General features: G+C 60.2%; 1 protein-coding gene across 5 annotated transcripts in view; it reads left to right on the top strand.

The window, feature by feature from the left end:
• CDH23 (cadherin related 23) overlaps positions 1–15,794 on the top strand; it is a 322,391-nt gene that overhangs the window by 55,604 nt on the left and 250,993 nt on the right. For all 5 annotated transcript variants that reach the window (XM_062214575.1, XM_062214574.1, XM_062214573.1 and 2 more), the window contains exons 3-5: positions 640–782; positions 1,462–1,509; positions 1,620–1,712. In XM_062214575.1, coding sequence (XP_062070559.1) covers positions 640–782; positions 1,462–1,509; positions 1,620–1,712 — 284 coding nt within the window. The remainder of the gene's footprint in view (positions 1–639; positions 783–1,461; positions 1,510–1,619; positions 1,713–15,794) is intronic.

Raw genomic sequence — 15,794 nt, forward strand, 5'->3', positions numbered from 1 at the left:
CGGACGCTCAGACCAGCAGGAGTCTGCCTCTCTGTGCACCGCTGGCCTCTGTTCTCCTCCCTGTTGGCAGGATTCTCAGGCAGCCTCGTCCCCTGTGGTACCAGAGATGGCTGCCAGCAGCACCAAATGAGCAACCCCGTGGGAAGAGCCCCTCCTTTCCAGTCATTCCAGCCAAAGTCCCAGGGTTGGCTTTGATTGGCTAGTATGGGTCACATGCTGATCTCTGAGCCCATCGTTGTAACCAGGAAGATGGCCTGCCCTGCTCGGCTGGGGCTGGGTTATGTCGTCCCTCTGGGAACATGGGAATTACAACTTGGGGGCCGGTTCTCTGATTCACTTGGAGATGGGGGGTCTTCAATTTAAAATCAGATTAATGGGGGCAGGCAGCTGTACATGGCACACCTGGACGTGGTGGGTGATGGCTCCTGGTACAACCATGCATGCCCACGCCGTGACAGGTGGGCCAGATGAAGGTGAGGTGCCTGGCTCAGAGCCTGGAGGGTCTTGTGACGACCCGTGACCTGTGCAAGGTTTCTCAGGTGGCTGCTCCCTGCTGGTAGTCCAGGCACCCGAGCAAGATGGTGAGGAACGAACCTGACCTCTGTGTCTGCTCTCTCCTCCCCACCTTGGTTCCTGCAGGCTCCTCCGTGACGCAGCTGCTCGCCCGAGACATGGACAATGACCCACTGGTGTTCGGCGTGTCCGGGGAGGAGGCCTCCCGCTTCTTTGCCGTGGAGCCTGACACAGGCGTGGTGTGGCTCCGGCAGCCGCTGGACAGAGAGGTGAGCCTGGCCCAGTCCTTGCCCAGTGCTTCCGGGGGGCCAGGGAAGGCAGCTTAGCGCCTCTCCAGGGCCTCCCTCTGAGACTCCATTCTGACTCGCAGTAGCGCCTTCCTGCGTGATGGGGCTGGAGTGGGGAGACCAGAGGTGTCCCCCAGCCAGGCCCACACAGGGTAGGCAGGGTAGACAGTGATCCGGGGTTCACCCTTGGGGGGGATGGGGCTCTGCAGGGGATTCTGTCCACCCCACTCCCAGCAAGTGTCCCCTCGAAGGGCATTTTCCAAAGAAGCAGGAGTTATAAAATTTACACACAGCCCCAGGCTTGCCCCCTCTTGCCCCAAAAGACATGGCCTGCTCAGTGTCCGCGGCTCCTGACGCCTCCCTCTGTGGCTCTTTCAGGCGACAGAATCCTAGCCCATGCCTGCATCCCAGCCCAAGCACAGTGCTGGCTTTGTTAGGGAAGCCGCTGGACCCCAGGCCCAACGGCCTCTTGGGGCCCAGCCAGGGCCTCAGCCCTGCCTCTCGCCTTTTTGGTTGTTTTTTTAGATTTTGTTTATTTGAAAGGCAGAGCCACAGTCAGAGAGAGGGAGAGACAGAAGAGTCTTCCACCCACTGGTTCACTTCCTAAATGGCGCCTCTCCCCTTTCTAATGCTGCCCTCCGCCTACCTCCCTTTCTTTCAGACCAAGTCCGAGTTCACCGTGGAGTTCTCCGTCAGTGACCACCAGGGGGTGAGTGTCCCCTGAGGGCCTGTGGCGCTGGGCGTGGCGGGATCTCTGGGCCCCAGGCGAGGGGAGGCCAGAGGCAGCGGCGGCGCTAACTCCCACCCTCCTCCTGCCAGGTGATCACACGGAAGGTGAACATCCAGGTGGGGGACGTGAACGACAACGCGCCCACGTTTCACAACCAGCCCTACAGTGTCCGCATCCCGGAGGTAGGAGCCCGGTCCCGGGGCTGCTGCTCGCCCACCATGGTGGTTGGTGTGGGCCAAGCGTCAGGGCCTCTCCTGCTCACGCCTCTTCCCGGTCGTCCACTCTGGGCAGCGGTGGCCGTGCTGGCCCCTCTGAGGGCCAGGGGGATGTCTGGTGTTCAGGAAGAGTGGCCGGGCCAGCGGGTGGCACTAGCCTTGGGTCTGAGAAAGGACCTGCCTTGGTGGTGCCCCCGATGCCGACTGGAGTCAACAGGAGGTGGGTGTTACACCCTCCCTTGTTCCATTCAAGGCCAAGTGTGGGCCCCAGGTAGGGTGGACAGGGTGGCCTCCACCTAGCCCCTCTGGCTCTGAACAGAATCCGGTCTCACCGGGACCCAGGGAGCACGTGGTCCCAGGAAGGGCGTCACCCTGCCCTGCGCCCTCGCCCCCTGTCCCGGGCCCCTCATCTGTGTCTCAGCATGTTTGCTGAGAGTGTGTGTGGAGAATCAAGCCACACGGCTGGTAACGGAGAAGTACAAACTATTGCATCAAAGACGCCTCGTCAGTGAGCTGGCTGCTGGCTCCCAGGGGCTCCAGGGTGCTTGTGGCTGGCTGGTTCTCACCTGGGTGGCTGATGGCAGCCATATGGGCTGGCAGTTAATGACACAGGGACCCTGAAGATGCTGGGAAAAGAGTTCCCAGCTGGGTGGCCCTCGAGCCTGCCCTCAGGGCTCTGGGTCGGGCTGTGGTGGCAGTAAAGGGTTGGGATGGGAGCCAAGGGATGGAACCTTCTAGAAAGGCAGGCTGCCACCAAGGCCTTAGCGTTCTAACCCCTGTTTGCCGTCATTCACCAGTTGAGGGGGCCAAGAGTCTTAGAGAGGATCTATTCCGTTTATAGGTTAGGGTTCCATGTGGGACAGTGAGCTGCCCAAGGCCACGCAGCTTTGACTAGGTGCCTCCTGACTGCTGGGGTGAGCTCAGACCCCTCAGGATGAAAAGCACCTGCCTCATGCTCCCCACATCCCCCGTTTCTGCCCTTGTTACTCAGCTGTGAGATGGGAGTGGGGAGGGCAAGTATGTGGCTGGTGCAGCCAGGTGCAGGTGCCCCGCCCTGCCCTGCACAGCCCAGCCCTGGGAGGCAGAGCCTGCTGTCCTGAGCGGTGGCTGCTGCGCCCGGGGACTGCAGCTTGGCTCCAGGCGCGTGCTCATTTGGAAGTCTCCCTAATTTAATTAAGGGTCTCTACGTGCCAGCCTGCACTCTGGGCCCGGACTCAGAAACCAAGGGCATGGCTCGGAGTTAATGAGCCTCGGACCCATTGCTCAGCTGTCGTCCTGGCAGGCATGGCTGCCCCCTGGTGTCCCTCCTGGGGGCGGGGCGGGTGGGCAGTGGGCAGCAGCCATGGCAAGGGGACGGACAGGCACATCCCTCCTCCCCAGCCCTGGGCCAGAGCCAGACTTTTGCCGTCTCCTCCTCCAGATGTGACCTGCACCATCCGACGCTGTTGGAACCCCCTGGGCTTCTCCAACGGCCTTGGCTCCGGGGACAGAGCCTTTTCAGTCGCTCATTTATTTAACAAATATTTACTGAGTGTCTGCATGGGCTTGGCCCTCGGCCAGGCTCTCAGTTCACAGAGGCCCAGGACATGATGGCCAGGAGTGAGACCCCAGGCAGGAGATGGGGCTCAGCCCTGCTCCCAGGCTGCTGGGTCACTTTGCTGTGTCCCTATGCTCTCCAGGCCCTAGTCCCCTTCAGCTAATAGCAGCACAGGGAAGGTGGGAGGACGTGGCCTACCTGTGCCCATCTGGTGAGAGTGTGGGCTGGGAACCGCGGCTGCAAGGGATATGGCATCCTTGGAGGAAGGCCCACGTGGCTCACTTGCTCCAGTGTGAACACCTCAGGCCGCTCGGGTGGCCTGACACTCGATGCCTTGCTCAGGGCTGCTCAGCCTGACCAGAGTGGGGATGGGATGTCAGCTGGACAGTGGCCGGGCCACTCATGGCTCAGAGTGTCCTGGCCCTGCCCAGCCCTGGCCTGCTGTGGTCACCTGAGCTAGAACTCGGCTGCCTGGCTCAGGCCCCAGCAAGGGGACCAGCACGGGCCCTGCTGGCCCCTGGCCAACTGCCTGCATTGAGGTCACCTTGGAAATTCTAGGCGTCTGCCTCTGAGAAGTGTGACAGTGGCAGAGACCTGAGGATATGAACCAGAGAAACAGGAAAGGGCAAGCAGGGGCACCACACACCGTGAGGCGTGAGTGCCAGGGACTGCCTGAGTGAATAGAGAAATCTCAGCGGACTTCCCGGAGAAGGGGAGTTTCCAGCAGATGCTGGCTGAGGCAAATAGTGGGTGCTGCTGTGTTGCGGACGGAAGAGCAGGCCAGGGTCGAGACACCCAGCTCTAGTCCAAGCTGTGCCGATAACGGGCTGGGAGTGACTTTGGACCTGTCACTGCCCCTCTTCAGGCATTGCGCCAACAGCTGTCAAACTGGGGAGCTGGACCAGCCCCCGCCCCGGCAGGGCTGACACGTGTGGTGTGATGGTGCCACGTGGCCAGAGAGACTGCTTATCTGTGGGGGCCTTGCTGCTCCCCCTGCGGCTGCCTCAGCCCCCTGCACCCCACCCCTCGCTCCCCGACCGTCTGCTCCCCGCGTCCTGGGCCCCAGAACCCGGGGGAGGCACAGGGGACAGATGCAAGGAGGCAGGGGCAGGTCTGTGTGGAGAAGACTTTGCTCACCGAGACGCACACGCACACACACGCTGCCCCCCACCTGCCGAGGAGGCCCTGAGCTCCCTGTCCTTGGAGTTATGCAAACAGAAACAGAAGCCGTCCGTCCGGCACTGCGTGCTGGGAAAGCGAGGAGGCAGAGGGCCCCAGACGTGCCCCAGGAGGCCTGTTCCTGCTGCATTTCTCCTGCGGCTCTGCATCAGTAGGCTGGGGAGGGCAGCCCAGGAATCTGCTTATTTTTTTAAACTCCCCTGGGAACAGTGAGACTGACCAGGTTTGGGGAGCCCTGGAGGGTGACCCAGCAGAGCACTTCTGAGAGGCGCTGAGGGCGGCCCCTCCGGGACAAGAACTTTCAGCCTATCCAAGGCTGCCTGGAAACATGACCCAGAGGGGCCCTGGGCCTGAGTCTGGGGATAGCAGAGGGTAGGAGGTGGCCAAAGCCAGACCCTGTCCTCTGCCCAACCTGCCCTGGCCCGGCCCAGCCCAGGCCCCAGGTCAGCAGATGCCAGGCTGGTGCGTGTTTGGGTTTGTTTGTTCTCTGTCCCCTCCCGCCCACCCTTCTCCCCTCGCTGAGCTGTTCTCCATGTGATTATCCATTTTATCAGGGTGAAAGACCCTCCATTCACTTGTCGAAGCCCTAACGAGACAGCGTGGATGCTTTCAAGTCCGTAAAGAAAAGGGAAATCCTGCTAGAATTGGCAACTTAATTCACCAAGCCAGCCTCGACAGACCTCATTAAGTCCCCGTGTATTCATTTCAGGCTAATGGCTGTCATGCTGACTGCTGTTTGATTTGCTGTAATAGACTTTTATGGCGTGCCAATTTGCTCAGACGTGTTTGCCTGTGTCTGTGCCCAGCGGTGCTGCTCCACTACCCCGTCAGGGGCGCGTGCCTGCCTCGCTGACCTTCAGCACTGCCCCCGCCCCCCCTGCCCGGTGGTTGCCCCCAGAGCCATCCCCCTAGCTCCCGACATGCCCTGGGGAAGTGACCTGGGGCGGGGGGAGGGCGGATCTCCTGAGGTTAGCAGTCGAATGGTGCCTGGTGGCTGCCGGGGGGCCTCTGGAGTTTCAGAGTGGACTTGTCCTTGAACTTCTGACAAAGTCAAGCTCCTTAGCTGGACAGTCTAGGCTTTTATCTGGAAGTCTTCAGCCTGCCTCTCCCAGCTCACCTGCTCCGGCTCCTGCTCAAGAATTGTCAGCCCCAGTGTGTATCTGTGTGTGTCTCTCTCTCATACACACACACACACACACACGCACACGTACATTTTTCTAGCCCCGAGGTTCAGCCCTGCTCTACCTACCCTTCCTTCAGCTCTCCGATCTGCCCTGCTACCTCCTGTCCGCAGAGCCCTGCAGGCTCGGTTCGTTTGTTTTCCGTAGATGAACATAGCAAACGTCTGTTGGATGGGGCCAGGGCGTCCACGCTGACCTGCCCATGCAGGATGATGAGCAGTTCTGCCAGCTGCCAGCTGTGTGGCTTTAGACAGGTGACGTGGCCTCTCTGGATGGGCAGCACGGTTGGTCTTGCAGGCTTGCCATGGGGGCCGCAATGATGTTGGCAGGAGGAGCCCCAGGTCAGCCCATGGCTCACAATCTGTTCAGTAAGATGCTGGGCTTGAGGCCAAGGGCTTTGTCCTCGGGGAGGGAAATGTTGCAAAGAGAAAGGCAAGGAAGTAGGTGTCTGACCACACCTAAACGTATCCCACACCGTGGTGGCACAGTGTAAGGAAAGCGCTGTGGTCTGTATAGGGGCCATTTGTTTGGGCCGTTGTGGGATGAGTAGGAGAGAGTTAGAGCAGGAGACTCTCTCTGGGTATCATTTACATCCTAGGATCGTCAGGTGTTGTTGCATATATTGGAATTTCCCGAAAAGTGAGGTAGATTCTGCCCCTGACCTGAGACCCTGCTGGGGAGGAACCGTGGCTGTGTGCATGCGCGGCCCTTCCAGGTCCCTGCTGTTACCTGTGGAAACAAGGCCAAGCTGCAACTAGGTCCCTTGTGTCTCTGCCCAGGTCTTGACAGACAGGTCTCAGCCGGATCTCCTGTGGCTTCAGGTGACTGGCCATCGGCTGGGGACAAGGCTGCTTGTGGGGGAGGGGCTGGAGCTGGGGTGAGAGATGGGAGCCTGAGCCTAAGTGGCCAGGGCAGAGGCAGAGGCAGAAGCCAGGTCCCGTTGCTCCCTAAGGGCAGGGGAACTGCTCATTCGCCAGATCCCCTTAATAGATATGGGAAGGAAGGGGGGGCATCCTTGAGATCATGTGCTGGTAACCAGCTCGGCCCGTCCTGTGCTGCCGGTGAGACACTGCCAGTGGGTCTGCAGTGTCCTACATGCCCAGGGCTGTGGCTTCCCGTGGGGTCCCAGTAAGTCCCCACCACCGCCCATGGGCCATCCCTCCAGCTGTTCCCATTCTACAAATGTGAACGTGGAGCCAGGATGGGGAGACAAGGCCTGGTTGTGAGGCTGGTAGCAAGAGGCTTCCCTTCCCTGCAAACGAGAAGTGGCCTGGGCCGTGCGACCCTCATTAGGAAGGTGGAGGCAGGCTCAGGCCAGGGTGGATCAGTGCCCAGGGCCAGGCTGCTGCTGTCCACTCTGCCTCTGGCCGGGTCAGTGAGGACCAAGCGCCCAGCCCCAGGGCCACGCTGCTCCACTTGCCTGCGGGGTGACCATGGGATGAAGGCGGCACCTGTGAAAGGTGTCACCCAGTCATCTTGTCTCTCAGGGGAGGGGCTCCATGGCCACAGCCAGGGCTGGTGCTGTGCGGAACAGGGCACGTGCACACCTGCCCTGCACCCTACTTCTTCCCAGGACACCCGAGGGAGCCATCCTCTGTGCCGTGGCACATGGGGAGCCCTGGGGTGGTGGACAGCTGAGGCCCAGAGCATGTGGGAGTGCGTTTGGCCAAAGACGCCAGCTTAGTAGTACCCACAGGGCTGGCAGCAGTAACCCCGGTGCCCTCCCCGGTGGATGCTGAACGATTTATAAACTGTAGCTTCAGGGTGCAGCCAGAGGCAGCGGGGAAGGGGGGCGCCTCCTGACTTGTGCCCACTGTTCCCCCTGAGGTGTCAGCTCCACTCACGAGAGCACCAGCTCCCCCAGCATGCCAGGGGAGGCAGCTCCTTGACAGGCCGTGTTAATTTATCCCCCGGGGCCACGGTGCCCGCGGCCCCCTCTGCATCTATAACCACCCGCCTATTGATCCAGGAGAAGGAGCCGATAAATCAAGCGGGGGCCCAGGTTCCTGCGGCCCAGCCTCTGTGGTTTTTTCTCACCAGCCGGCAGTCCCGGACGATGTTGCCACACCCCTGGGTGAGCACCCTCGGGTGCTTGCCACTCCTCTGGGTGCCTTCCTCTGCCAGCTGAGTGACAAATACCTGGGACATGCATTGGTCACAGTGGACACGTGCCACTGCTCGAGGCAGCCGGGACAGCAAGCCCTGAGCTGGCTGTGGTGACCGCACCTGCCTTGGACAGAGCAGCGGGTCACCTTTTCCCATACAGTTCTTGAATAGAGAGCTACACCTTCCTGCTTTTTTTTTTTTTTTTTTTTTTTTTTTTTTTTTTTTTGACAGGCAGAGTTAGACAGAGAGACAGAGAGAAAGGTCTTCCTTCCATTGGTTCACCCACCCAAATGGCCACTACGGCCTGCGCGCTGTGCTGATCTGAAGCCAGGAGCCAAGTGCTTCCTCCTGGTCTCCCATACAGGTGCAGGGCCCAAGTACTTGGGCCATCCTCCACTGCCTTCCCGGGCCACAGCAGAGAGCTGGACTGGAAGAGGAGCAACCGGGACAGAATCTGGCGCCCCAACTGGGACTAGAACCAGGGATACCAGTGCCGCAGGCGGAGGATTAGCCTAGTGAGCCGTGGCGCCGGCTCCTCCTGCTTTTTAAAGATATATCCATTTATCTGAAAGACAGAGTGAGAGAGTGAGACGGAGAGAGAGTGAGAGAGATTGAGCCTCCATCTGTTGGTTCACACCCCAAAAGCCACAATGGTGAGGACCAGGCCAGACCACAGCCAGGAGCCTGGAACTCGATCTGGATCTCCCACATGGATGGCAGGAGCCCAACACTCGGGTCCTCTTCCTCTGCTTTCTCAGGTGCATTAGGAAGTGGCTCAGAAGTGGAGCAGCTGGGACTTGAACTGGCGTTCATACGGGATGCTGGGGTCCCAGGCAGTGGTTTAACTCTGTGCCACAACGCCAGCCAAACCTATTCTGACGGTATCATCTTCCCTGCCTCCCCGTGTTTTCCTTCTCTTTTGTTTGTCCTCATGACAACTCGGTAAACGAGGGGGATTATATCCTATTCCATAGAGGGAAACTGAGGCCAGGATGAGCTCATCAGCTTCTCCACGTCACCCAGGTCAGAGCTTCTTGCAGCTGGACCCGTCACCTTCCATCCAGTGTCCGACCTCCTATGGGAGCCCTGTCCACTCTCTGGTTTCAGAGTCTTTGCATGTGCCTTTAAAAAATTTAAAAATAAAATAATTTGAGAGGCAGAGAGACAGAGAGGGCTCCCATCAGTTGATCCCCTCCCCAGATGCCTGCAGCAGTCAGAAATGGGCAGGACCAAAGCCCGAAACTGGAAACAGAAACACAAGCTAGGCCGCCGGTGTGGGTGGCAGGGCCCCTGTCGCTGCCTCCCAGGGTCCACATTAACAGAAAGCTGGGATTCAGAGCAGAGCAGGGACTCGAACCTGGCACCCCGAGGTGGGACATGGGCATCTTCGCTGCTTTTTGTGACTTTGCTACAAGTTGCCAGGATGAGGGCGTGGTGCATCTAGGGGATGTGACTGGGTGCTCTGGGCCTCCTGCCCAGGCTCCCCTGCCCCACACTTCCCACACAAGTGGAGGGGCCCAGGGTGGGGGGGGGACGCTGCACTTTGAACTCATTGCCTGCTCTGTACCCAGTGGGCATCCCCCTGGTCTAGGGACTCCCCCTCCTGTGGCCTGCAGGGTGAGCGTGTCCCGGGGGCCTCCATGTACACACAACCAGCCCCCTTGCCTGCAGAGAACACTCCGTGCCTTTCTACCACCTCCTCCTGGTCCTTGGGTGCCCAGGAGGGAGGAATGCAGGTGCAGAGGGCTCAGCCCAGCCTCTGCTCCGAGTCTCCCCACTTCCTCCTCCACCCAGTGGGCTGATGCCAAGCACCCCTGGACCCCAGCTCACCTGTGACACCTCCTCCTACAATGCCCGTGGGGGCGTGGCCGGGGCTGTGGGCACCTCCACCACCCTGAGTACAGGGAGAGAGGACAGGGAGGGAGGAGGAGGTAGGGAAGCCAGATGTAGTTCCAATGCTGATTTTGTTTTAATGGTAGTAATTCCTGATTACATCGATTTCCTTGCTGATTCTAGCCGGCGGTCTTTAGGGGCCCATAGACTTCTGCGGTGACTGCAGGACCCCTGCTGTGAATACGAAGCAGGGGTGTGTGCCGAGCCTGATGCATGGGTATCTGGGACTCTGGCACATGCCGGGACGCCCTGTATTGGGCTCTTCTGCCCTTTAATGCAGAAGCTGGTAGCGGCCTGCGACGTTTAGCCAGGCCAGGCCCTCACCCCCAGGTGCCCAGGCTCCATCGACTGTCTCGTATCTGCCTTTCTCTTTAGCGGTGCCCTCAGCCTGCTGCTGGGGCCTGTTGGGGGCAGGTTGTGAGTCTTCTGCCTGCTCCTCTTTTCCTCTGGACAATGGGGGACCCACAGAGGGGTCTGCTTAGGAAGGCAATGGTCCAGGAAGGTGCCACCTGCAACCAGGAGCCATTTTGTCCTGGGACCTGGGTCCCTTCTGGGGCATGCTGTGGGAGCCATGAACGTGGACTCTGATTCCAAACTGGGAGGCTGTGAACAAGGCACTGGCTGCAGGGGGCCTTGGTTTCTTCATCCAAGAGACAGGAGTGAGTGGAGTTATGCAGGGTCAGTGAGGGCAGGCGCGTGAGCCACAGACCGTCTGCCCAGCCCTGGGAGCGCACGGGGATGGCCAGCGTGATGCTCTAAGGAGGGCACTGTGGGCTCATTGTTGGCTTCACAGGAGAAGAAGCTCATATGCAGTGGGAGACAGGAAACAGGTGGGAGATGTGCTACCCAGACGTGGCCGGAGACAATGGAAACAGTCTCCAGCGGGCATCTCGTCCTAGGCCAGGGTGCCGGATGCTTTGAAGCTCACCCAGAGGACGTGCAGGTGACTCGAGCCAAGCACACACCCTCTGGGTGGTCCCCACGTCTGGGGAGACCCCAGCCTTGCCCAGGGCACCCAGTCTGTCTGTTGGAAGCCACTGAGGTCTTGGCGGTTTCTAGGATCTGCACAGCGGCACTCATCCTGGGCAGGAGGTGCAGCCCTGGTTCCCAGCCAAGGCCCCCGGGCCTCCCACAGCCCCCAGACCTGAAGAGACGCGCCCCACACTGTGCTGTCCACCCGGGGTGCCCCTGTTCCTGGGGGCTTTGGGCTTTGTCATAGCCCCTCCGCTTCCCCTAAGGAGCGTGAGTATTGTCTGAGCAGCTTGGTACGGTGGTGGCGCGGTGACATTGAGGCCTGTTTTGATGCTTGCCGGCTCCTGACCCACCTTGTTTCCCACCAGGAGAGAAGAACTGGAGGAAAAGAGCTTCTGGCTGATGGAATTATTATAATTTCTCCCAGTCCACAGCAGCCTTTAATTACTTTGCAACTTTGTGGCACAGGCTCGGCTCTCCCTCTTTGTAATAGCCTTAAGTGGACCCCGCCTGTCCGACCATTAAAAAGCACGCTTGTCTCTCAGACGAGATAATACCACCGGGAGATGTCGCCTGGGGCGTAATCACTAGGTACGCGCGCCATCTCATCTCCCGCCGCCCTGCCCACCTCCTGGGCGCCGGGGACCGGCTGCCACCCAATGCTGGGCGCCTGGTCACATCCTTGTCCAAGGGGTCAGGGATTCGGGCTGGCCGCCTCCCCCCAGAGATGCCCGCTGACCCCTGCTCTGAGCCCAGCCACACCTCCGGCCAGGCCCAGCACAAGCCCTGCAATTCGGGAGGTGCTGAGCTGTGGGCGTGCCTGCCTCCACTCTCCTCATCCCCACCATGGGGCGGCCACTCTGCTGCCCAGCCTTTGCTCCTGCCATGTCCTTCCCAAAGATGCTGTCCCTGGAGCCCACTGCACGCTCTTCTTCTCACCAGTCAGCCAACCCCGGCTCTTCCTTTCACGGATCCATCCAGTGGGGCTGGGCCAGGTTGGTCCTCTCTGTACCCATTTTATAGATGAACAGGCCAAGCGCTGGAGAGGTCACAGACTTGCCCACACCAATTCCTTCACACGTGGCTAGCTGGGATTTATATGTTCTCCCCTTCCTTGTACTGAAAGATGCAAGTGGCTGCTCCTTGTGGGGAGGGGGCGCCTTTCCCCTGCCCCTCCCCAGCATCCCAGTCCCATTCCTGGGCAGACCCTCTGCCTCCTGACCGTGGCCTGGGAGGAGAGGCCAACCTCACCAGGGCCCAGTGCTCAGCCTTCCTCAGGTGGGCCCCTGCCCATAAGGTAGGTGCAGCTCAGGGAGAGAGAGCGAGGAGAACTCAACCGGGGGGTCCGGGGAGACCTGGTGAGTCGCTTTGTCTCTCAGGGATCAGTTTGCCCCTCTGTTAAATGGGACTGTCCTGGCCTGTCCATTCCCACAGTGGGGAGATGGAGGACTGGAAGGACAGGAAGCCTCGAGTGTAAATCCTCGTGTAAGTGGCGTGGATTACTTACAGGGCATTGTCTCCCAAGGCACTCAGGGGCTTCATCAAATCTAGTTTTCATCTCTCTTTTTTTAATGATTTATTTATTTATTTGAAAGGCAGAATTACAAAGGGAGGGAGAGACAAAGAGAGAGAGAGATCTTCCATCTGCTGGTGCACTCCCAAAATTGCTGCAAGGACCAAGGCTGAGCCAGGGTGGAGCCAGGAACCAGGAGCTTTTTCCAGGTCTCCTACATGGGAGCAGGGCCCAAGGACTTGGGCCATCTTCCGATGCTTTCCCAGGCGCATTAGCAGGGAGCTGGATTGGAAGTGGAGCAATGGGGACTCGAACTGGCGCCCATATGGGACGCTGGTGTGGCAGGCAGAGGCTTTACCCGCTACACCACAATGCCGGCCCCTCATCTTTGTTTCTGAGTGAGCGCATTACGTGTGGAAAGGTGACCGACCAGTGTTCAGCTTCGTGTGTCGTATAGCGCGCATGCCGTGTGACTGCTCCAGCCCCAAGCAACACCCTTGGCAGTGCCTGGAAGCCCCAGGTGCCCTCCCAGCATCCCCCAAAAGGGTACCCGCTGTTGCCTGAGCCCACGAGGACAGGCAGCCCCACAGAGCTGCGCTTGAGCCCTGGCTTCACCTGAGAAGCTTAGCGTCTCAGATCGTGTGGTGCTGACACAGGGTTGCCGTGGCATGGGTGGCAGGACACACAGCCTGCACAGGACTGACTCCGGTCCCTCTAGACGCCGTCTGGGTTTTGGAGGAGAGAGGTTTGGTTTGGCTTGAAGCTGTGGCTTCAGGATCGGGTGGGACGTAGGGTGCAGCTTTGATGACGGCGCTCTTGCTGCAGAGTCCCGGGGCAGGGGCAGAGGCAGAGGCCATCACACGGTGAGACAGGGCACGTGTGCATGTCTGTGGGGTCTCTTGTAACCATGGATGCCCTCCCCCAGCAGCCTAATCCAATCCAGCCTCCCCGCCCCAAGGCCTCGCCTCAGTGCCGTAACTGGGTGAAGTTCACACCCTGCTAATGCCGTTGATGTAAGACTTTGGGGATTAACTCTGCATTCTGGGCACAAATATTAAATCGTAGCAGGAGTCACCGGTGGCCATGGAGCTGCCCAGGTGCTGGGGTAGGTAGGAGTGGAGGAAGTGGGTTGAGAAGAAGGAAAGGGACAGAAGCAGGGGGTCCCTTTGCCTCGTGCTGTCTCCTGTGGTCCTCAGAGCAGTCCTTCCATTTGGTAAGGTGTACCGGCCCTGATGTGACAGCTGGGGACACAGGCCCAGAGACGGGAAGCGATTCGTCCAGGGCCACACGGCCAGACTCAGGTCTCACTCTCTTTGTTCTGCCCCCACAGCAAGGCCAGACGCACACAGTGCAGGGCACCCGCTCGGGGCTCAGGGCTCTGGGCAAGGCCACTGCCTTTGGAGGAGCAGCCCTGGGTCTTGGGAAGCGGGAGGGAGCAGGTGCATGGCTGGGGGAGGGGCGTGCTTCCGAGGTGACCTTTCCTGTGTCCCCACACCTCCAGCCTCCCACAAAGCTGCAGTCCGTATCAGCAACCCAATCTCTGGCCTGCATGGAAAACACAAAAATCTTTCAAGGCTTCTTAGCAGCTCGAATGGATTGCTTTTTTTCTCTTCGCTTTCTTGGGCAGGACTGGGCAGGGCCAGGGCATGAGAAGGAGAAGAAGAAATTCTTGCAAAGCATTGTCTTTCTCCTCCCCTTGCCTCCCACCCACCCCCACCCCAATCCGATCCCCTGAATTCAGGGGCTACCAAACCTTGAAAGAAAATCCTGGCCAGCCCAACCCCAGGGACGGAGAGGAGGGAGGTGCGCGGCAGCTATCGGGGCGGAAAGCCCTAAATGGTGCGGAAGTAATGCCTAAAGCGTGCTGGCGATTGCAGCCATCTCCATGGGCACGGCGAGAAACCGGGAGTGGCCTCGGGGTCCCGTTAACTGTTGCTGCGCAGGAAGGCGGTGTGGGGCAGAGACGCGCATTCGTTCAGCCATACCGAGTCCCCATGCTGTCCGAGGGGTGTTGCAAATCCCTTCCTATGGTGGTCTTGGGGTGATGACCAGAATCCCCAAATGCTGGCAGGTCCTGACCCCCTGTCCTCCCTCCAACCTCCCCTCGCATGTTCCTCCCCTTGCTTGTCTGCCTTCCTGCCCCTCTGCCTCCTTTCCAGCCGCTGAGGGTGCTATGCCACAGGGCCTTTGCACAGACTTTGCAGCTGCCTCTTCTGCATCACCCTGCATCCTTGTCCCGAGCTCTTGCTTTCCCCCGTGGTCTCTGATCCCTGATGGAGCCCTCTTCCCTGTGCAGAGCAGACTTCTGGGCCTTCGGGGCACCACAGCTCTGGTCTTGGGGCGTGATTACACCTGCAGGGCTCTTTGATCACCGTTGGTCTCGTGCATGTGGCCTTGAGCCCTGGGAGAGCACAGGCAGGTGTGTGTGGTCGGAGCCTCAGGCCTGGCACCCCACGGTGGTTTGCTCATGATGCAGACACTACCACTGGGGGCGCCTGCAGCCCACCTCCTGGACCCGGTCCTCAGAGCCCTGTACCCCCAGCCCAGGCTGAAGGTGTTTCAGAAGGGCCCGTGTTGTGTCACTGGGGTTCCAGGCAGCCGACAGGGAGAGGAAGATGCCTGGTGCAGGCTGGGGGAAGGTTTGCCTTGCAGTCGTGGCCGCAGGATCAGGTGGGCCCGGCACAGCAGCCTGTGGTCCCTGCTGCTCCGTTTGGCCCAGGCTGGAGGGAGCAGGATCCACTTGGGTGGAGGCAAGCAGAGGGGCATGCCTGGCCTCTGGGCTCTCCATGTGCGTCTTTATTTCTAGGGCTGGGTCAGAGGGAGAGCCCAACAGATGGAAAAGACAGACTTGGAACCACGCTCAGAAGGGCTGCCGCTGCCCGGTCTGTCCACGCCACTTGCCGGACGCCTGGGCCCTCCAGCCCCACGTGCCGGAGCTCAGGCGCTCCTTGAAGACGGGGTCTGTGCCTTAGGATTGCCAGGAGCCCAAACAACAATGACAACAATAACAGTAATGGAGACCCACAGCCCTCCCTCCCGGGTGTGCTCTATCCAGCTGTGACATGGGTACTGACCAAGGTCAAGCCAGTTGCCCACGGCACTGGGGTGCAGGCCCCGCTGGTCACTCCCGGTGGCCGTGGCTCCAAGGTCAGAGCATACAGGGTGTTCACATCTCAGGCATCAACTATGTGTGCCTGAGGTTCCCAGAGAACCCAGCAAGCCACAGAATGCTGTGAGTCGGGGCCGGGCTCCTGGGCTGTGTCTCCCTGTCTCCCACTTGCCAGCTCAGTGCCCAGGGCCTGGGCCAGCAGGGGTGCCAGACAGCTGGCCCAGTCCTCGAGAGCCAGGCGGACAGCTGTTCCTGGAGAGACACCTCCCCTCCCTCCCCCGCACGGACGCCCGCAGGCGCGCACGCCCCTGGGCCGCCTCCTCCCGTCCTGGGTGTCTCCCTCACGGGTCAGCGCCCTGGAGTGCTAAATCATGAGCAAATCGCCGCAGCCAGCGCCAGCGGGAGGCCAGGAGGACGCGGGGAGGGGACGCTGCCGTCAAGGCCATTAGCAGCAAGCTGGCCAGGCAGACGGAGCACAGCTGATTGGGAGACAGTGCCCAGCCTTCCCTCCGGGGTGCTGTGTGTGGCCCCCCGAGGTGTGACGTGGGAGGGGACGAGC

This window comes from Lepus europaeus, chromosome 17 (genome assembly GCF_033115175.1).
Source record: "Lepus europaeus isolate LE1 chromosome 17, mLepTim1.pri, whole genome shotgun sequence".
NCBI classification, from domain to species: domain Eukaryota; kingdom Metazoa; phylum Chordata; class Mammalia; order Lagomorpha; family Leporidae; genus Lepus; species Lepus europaeus.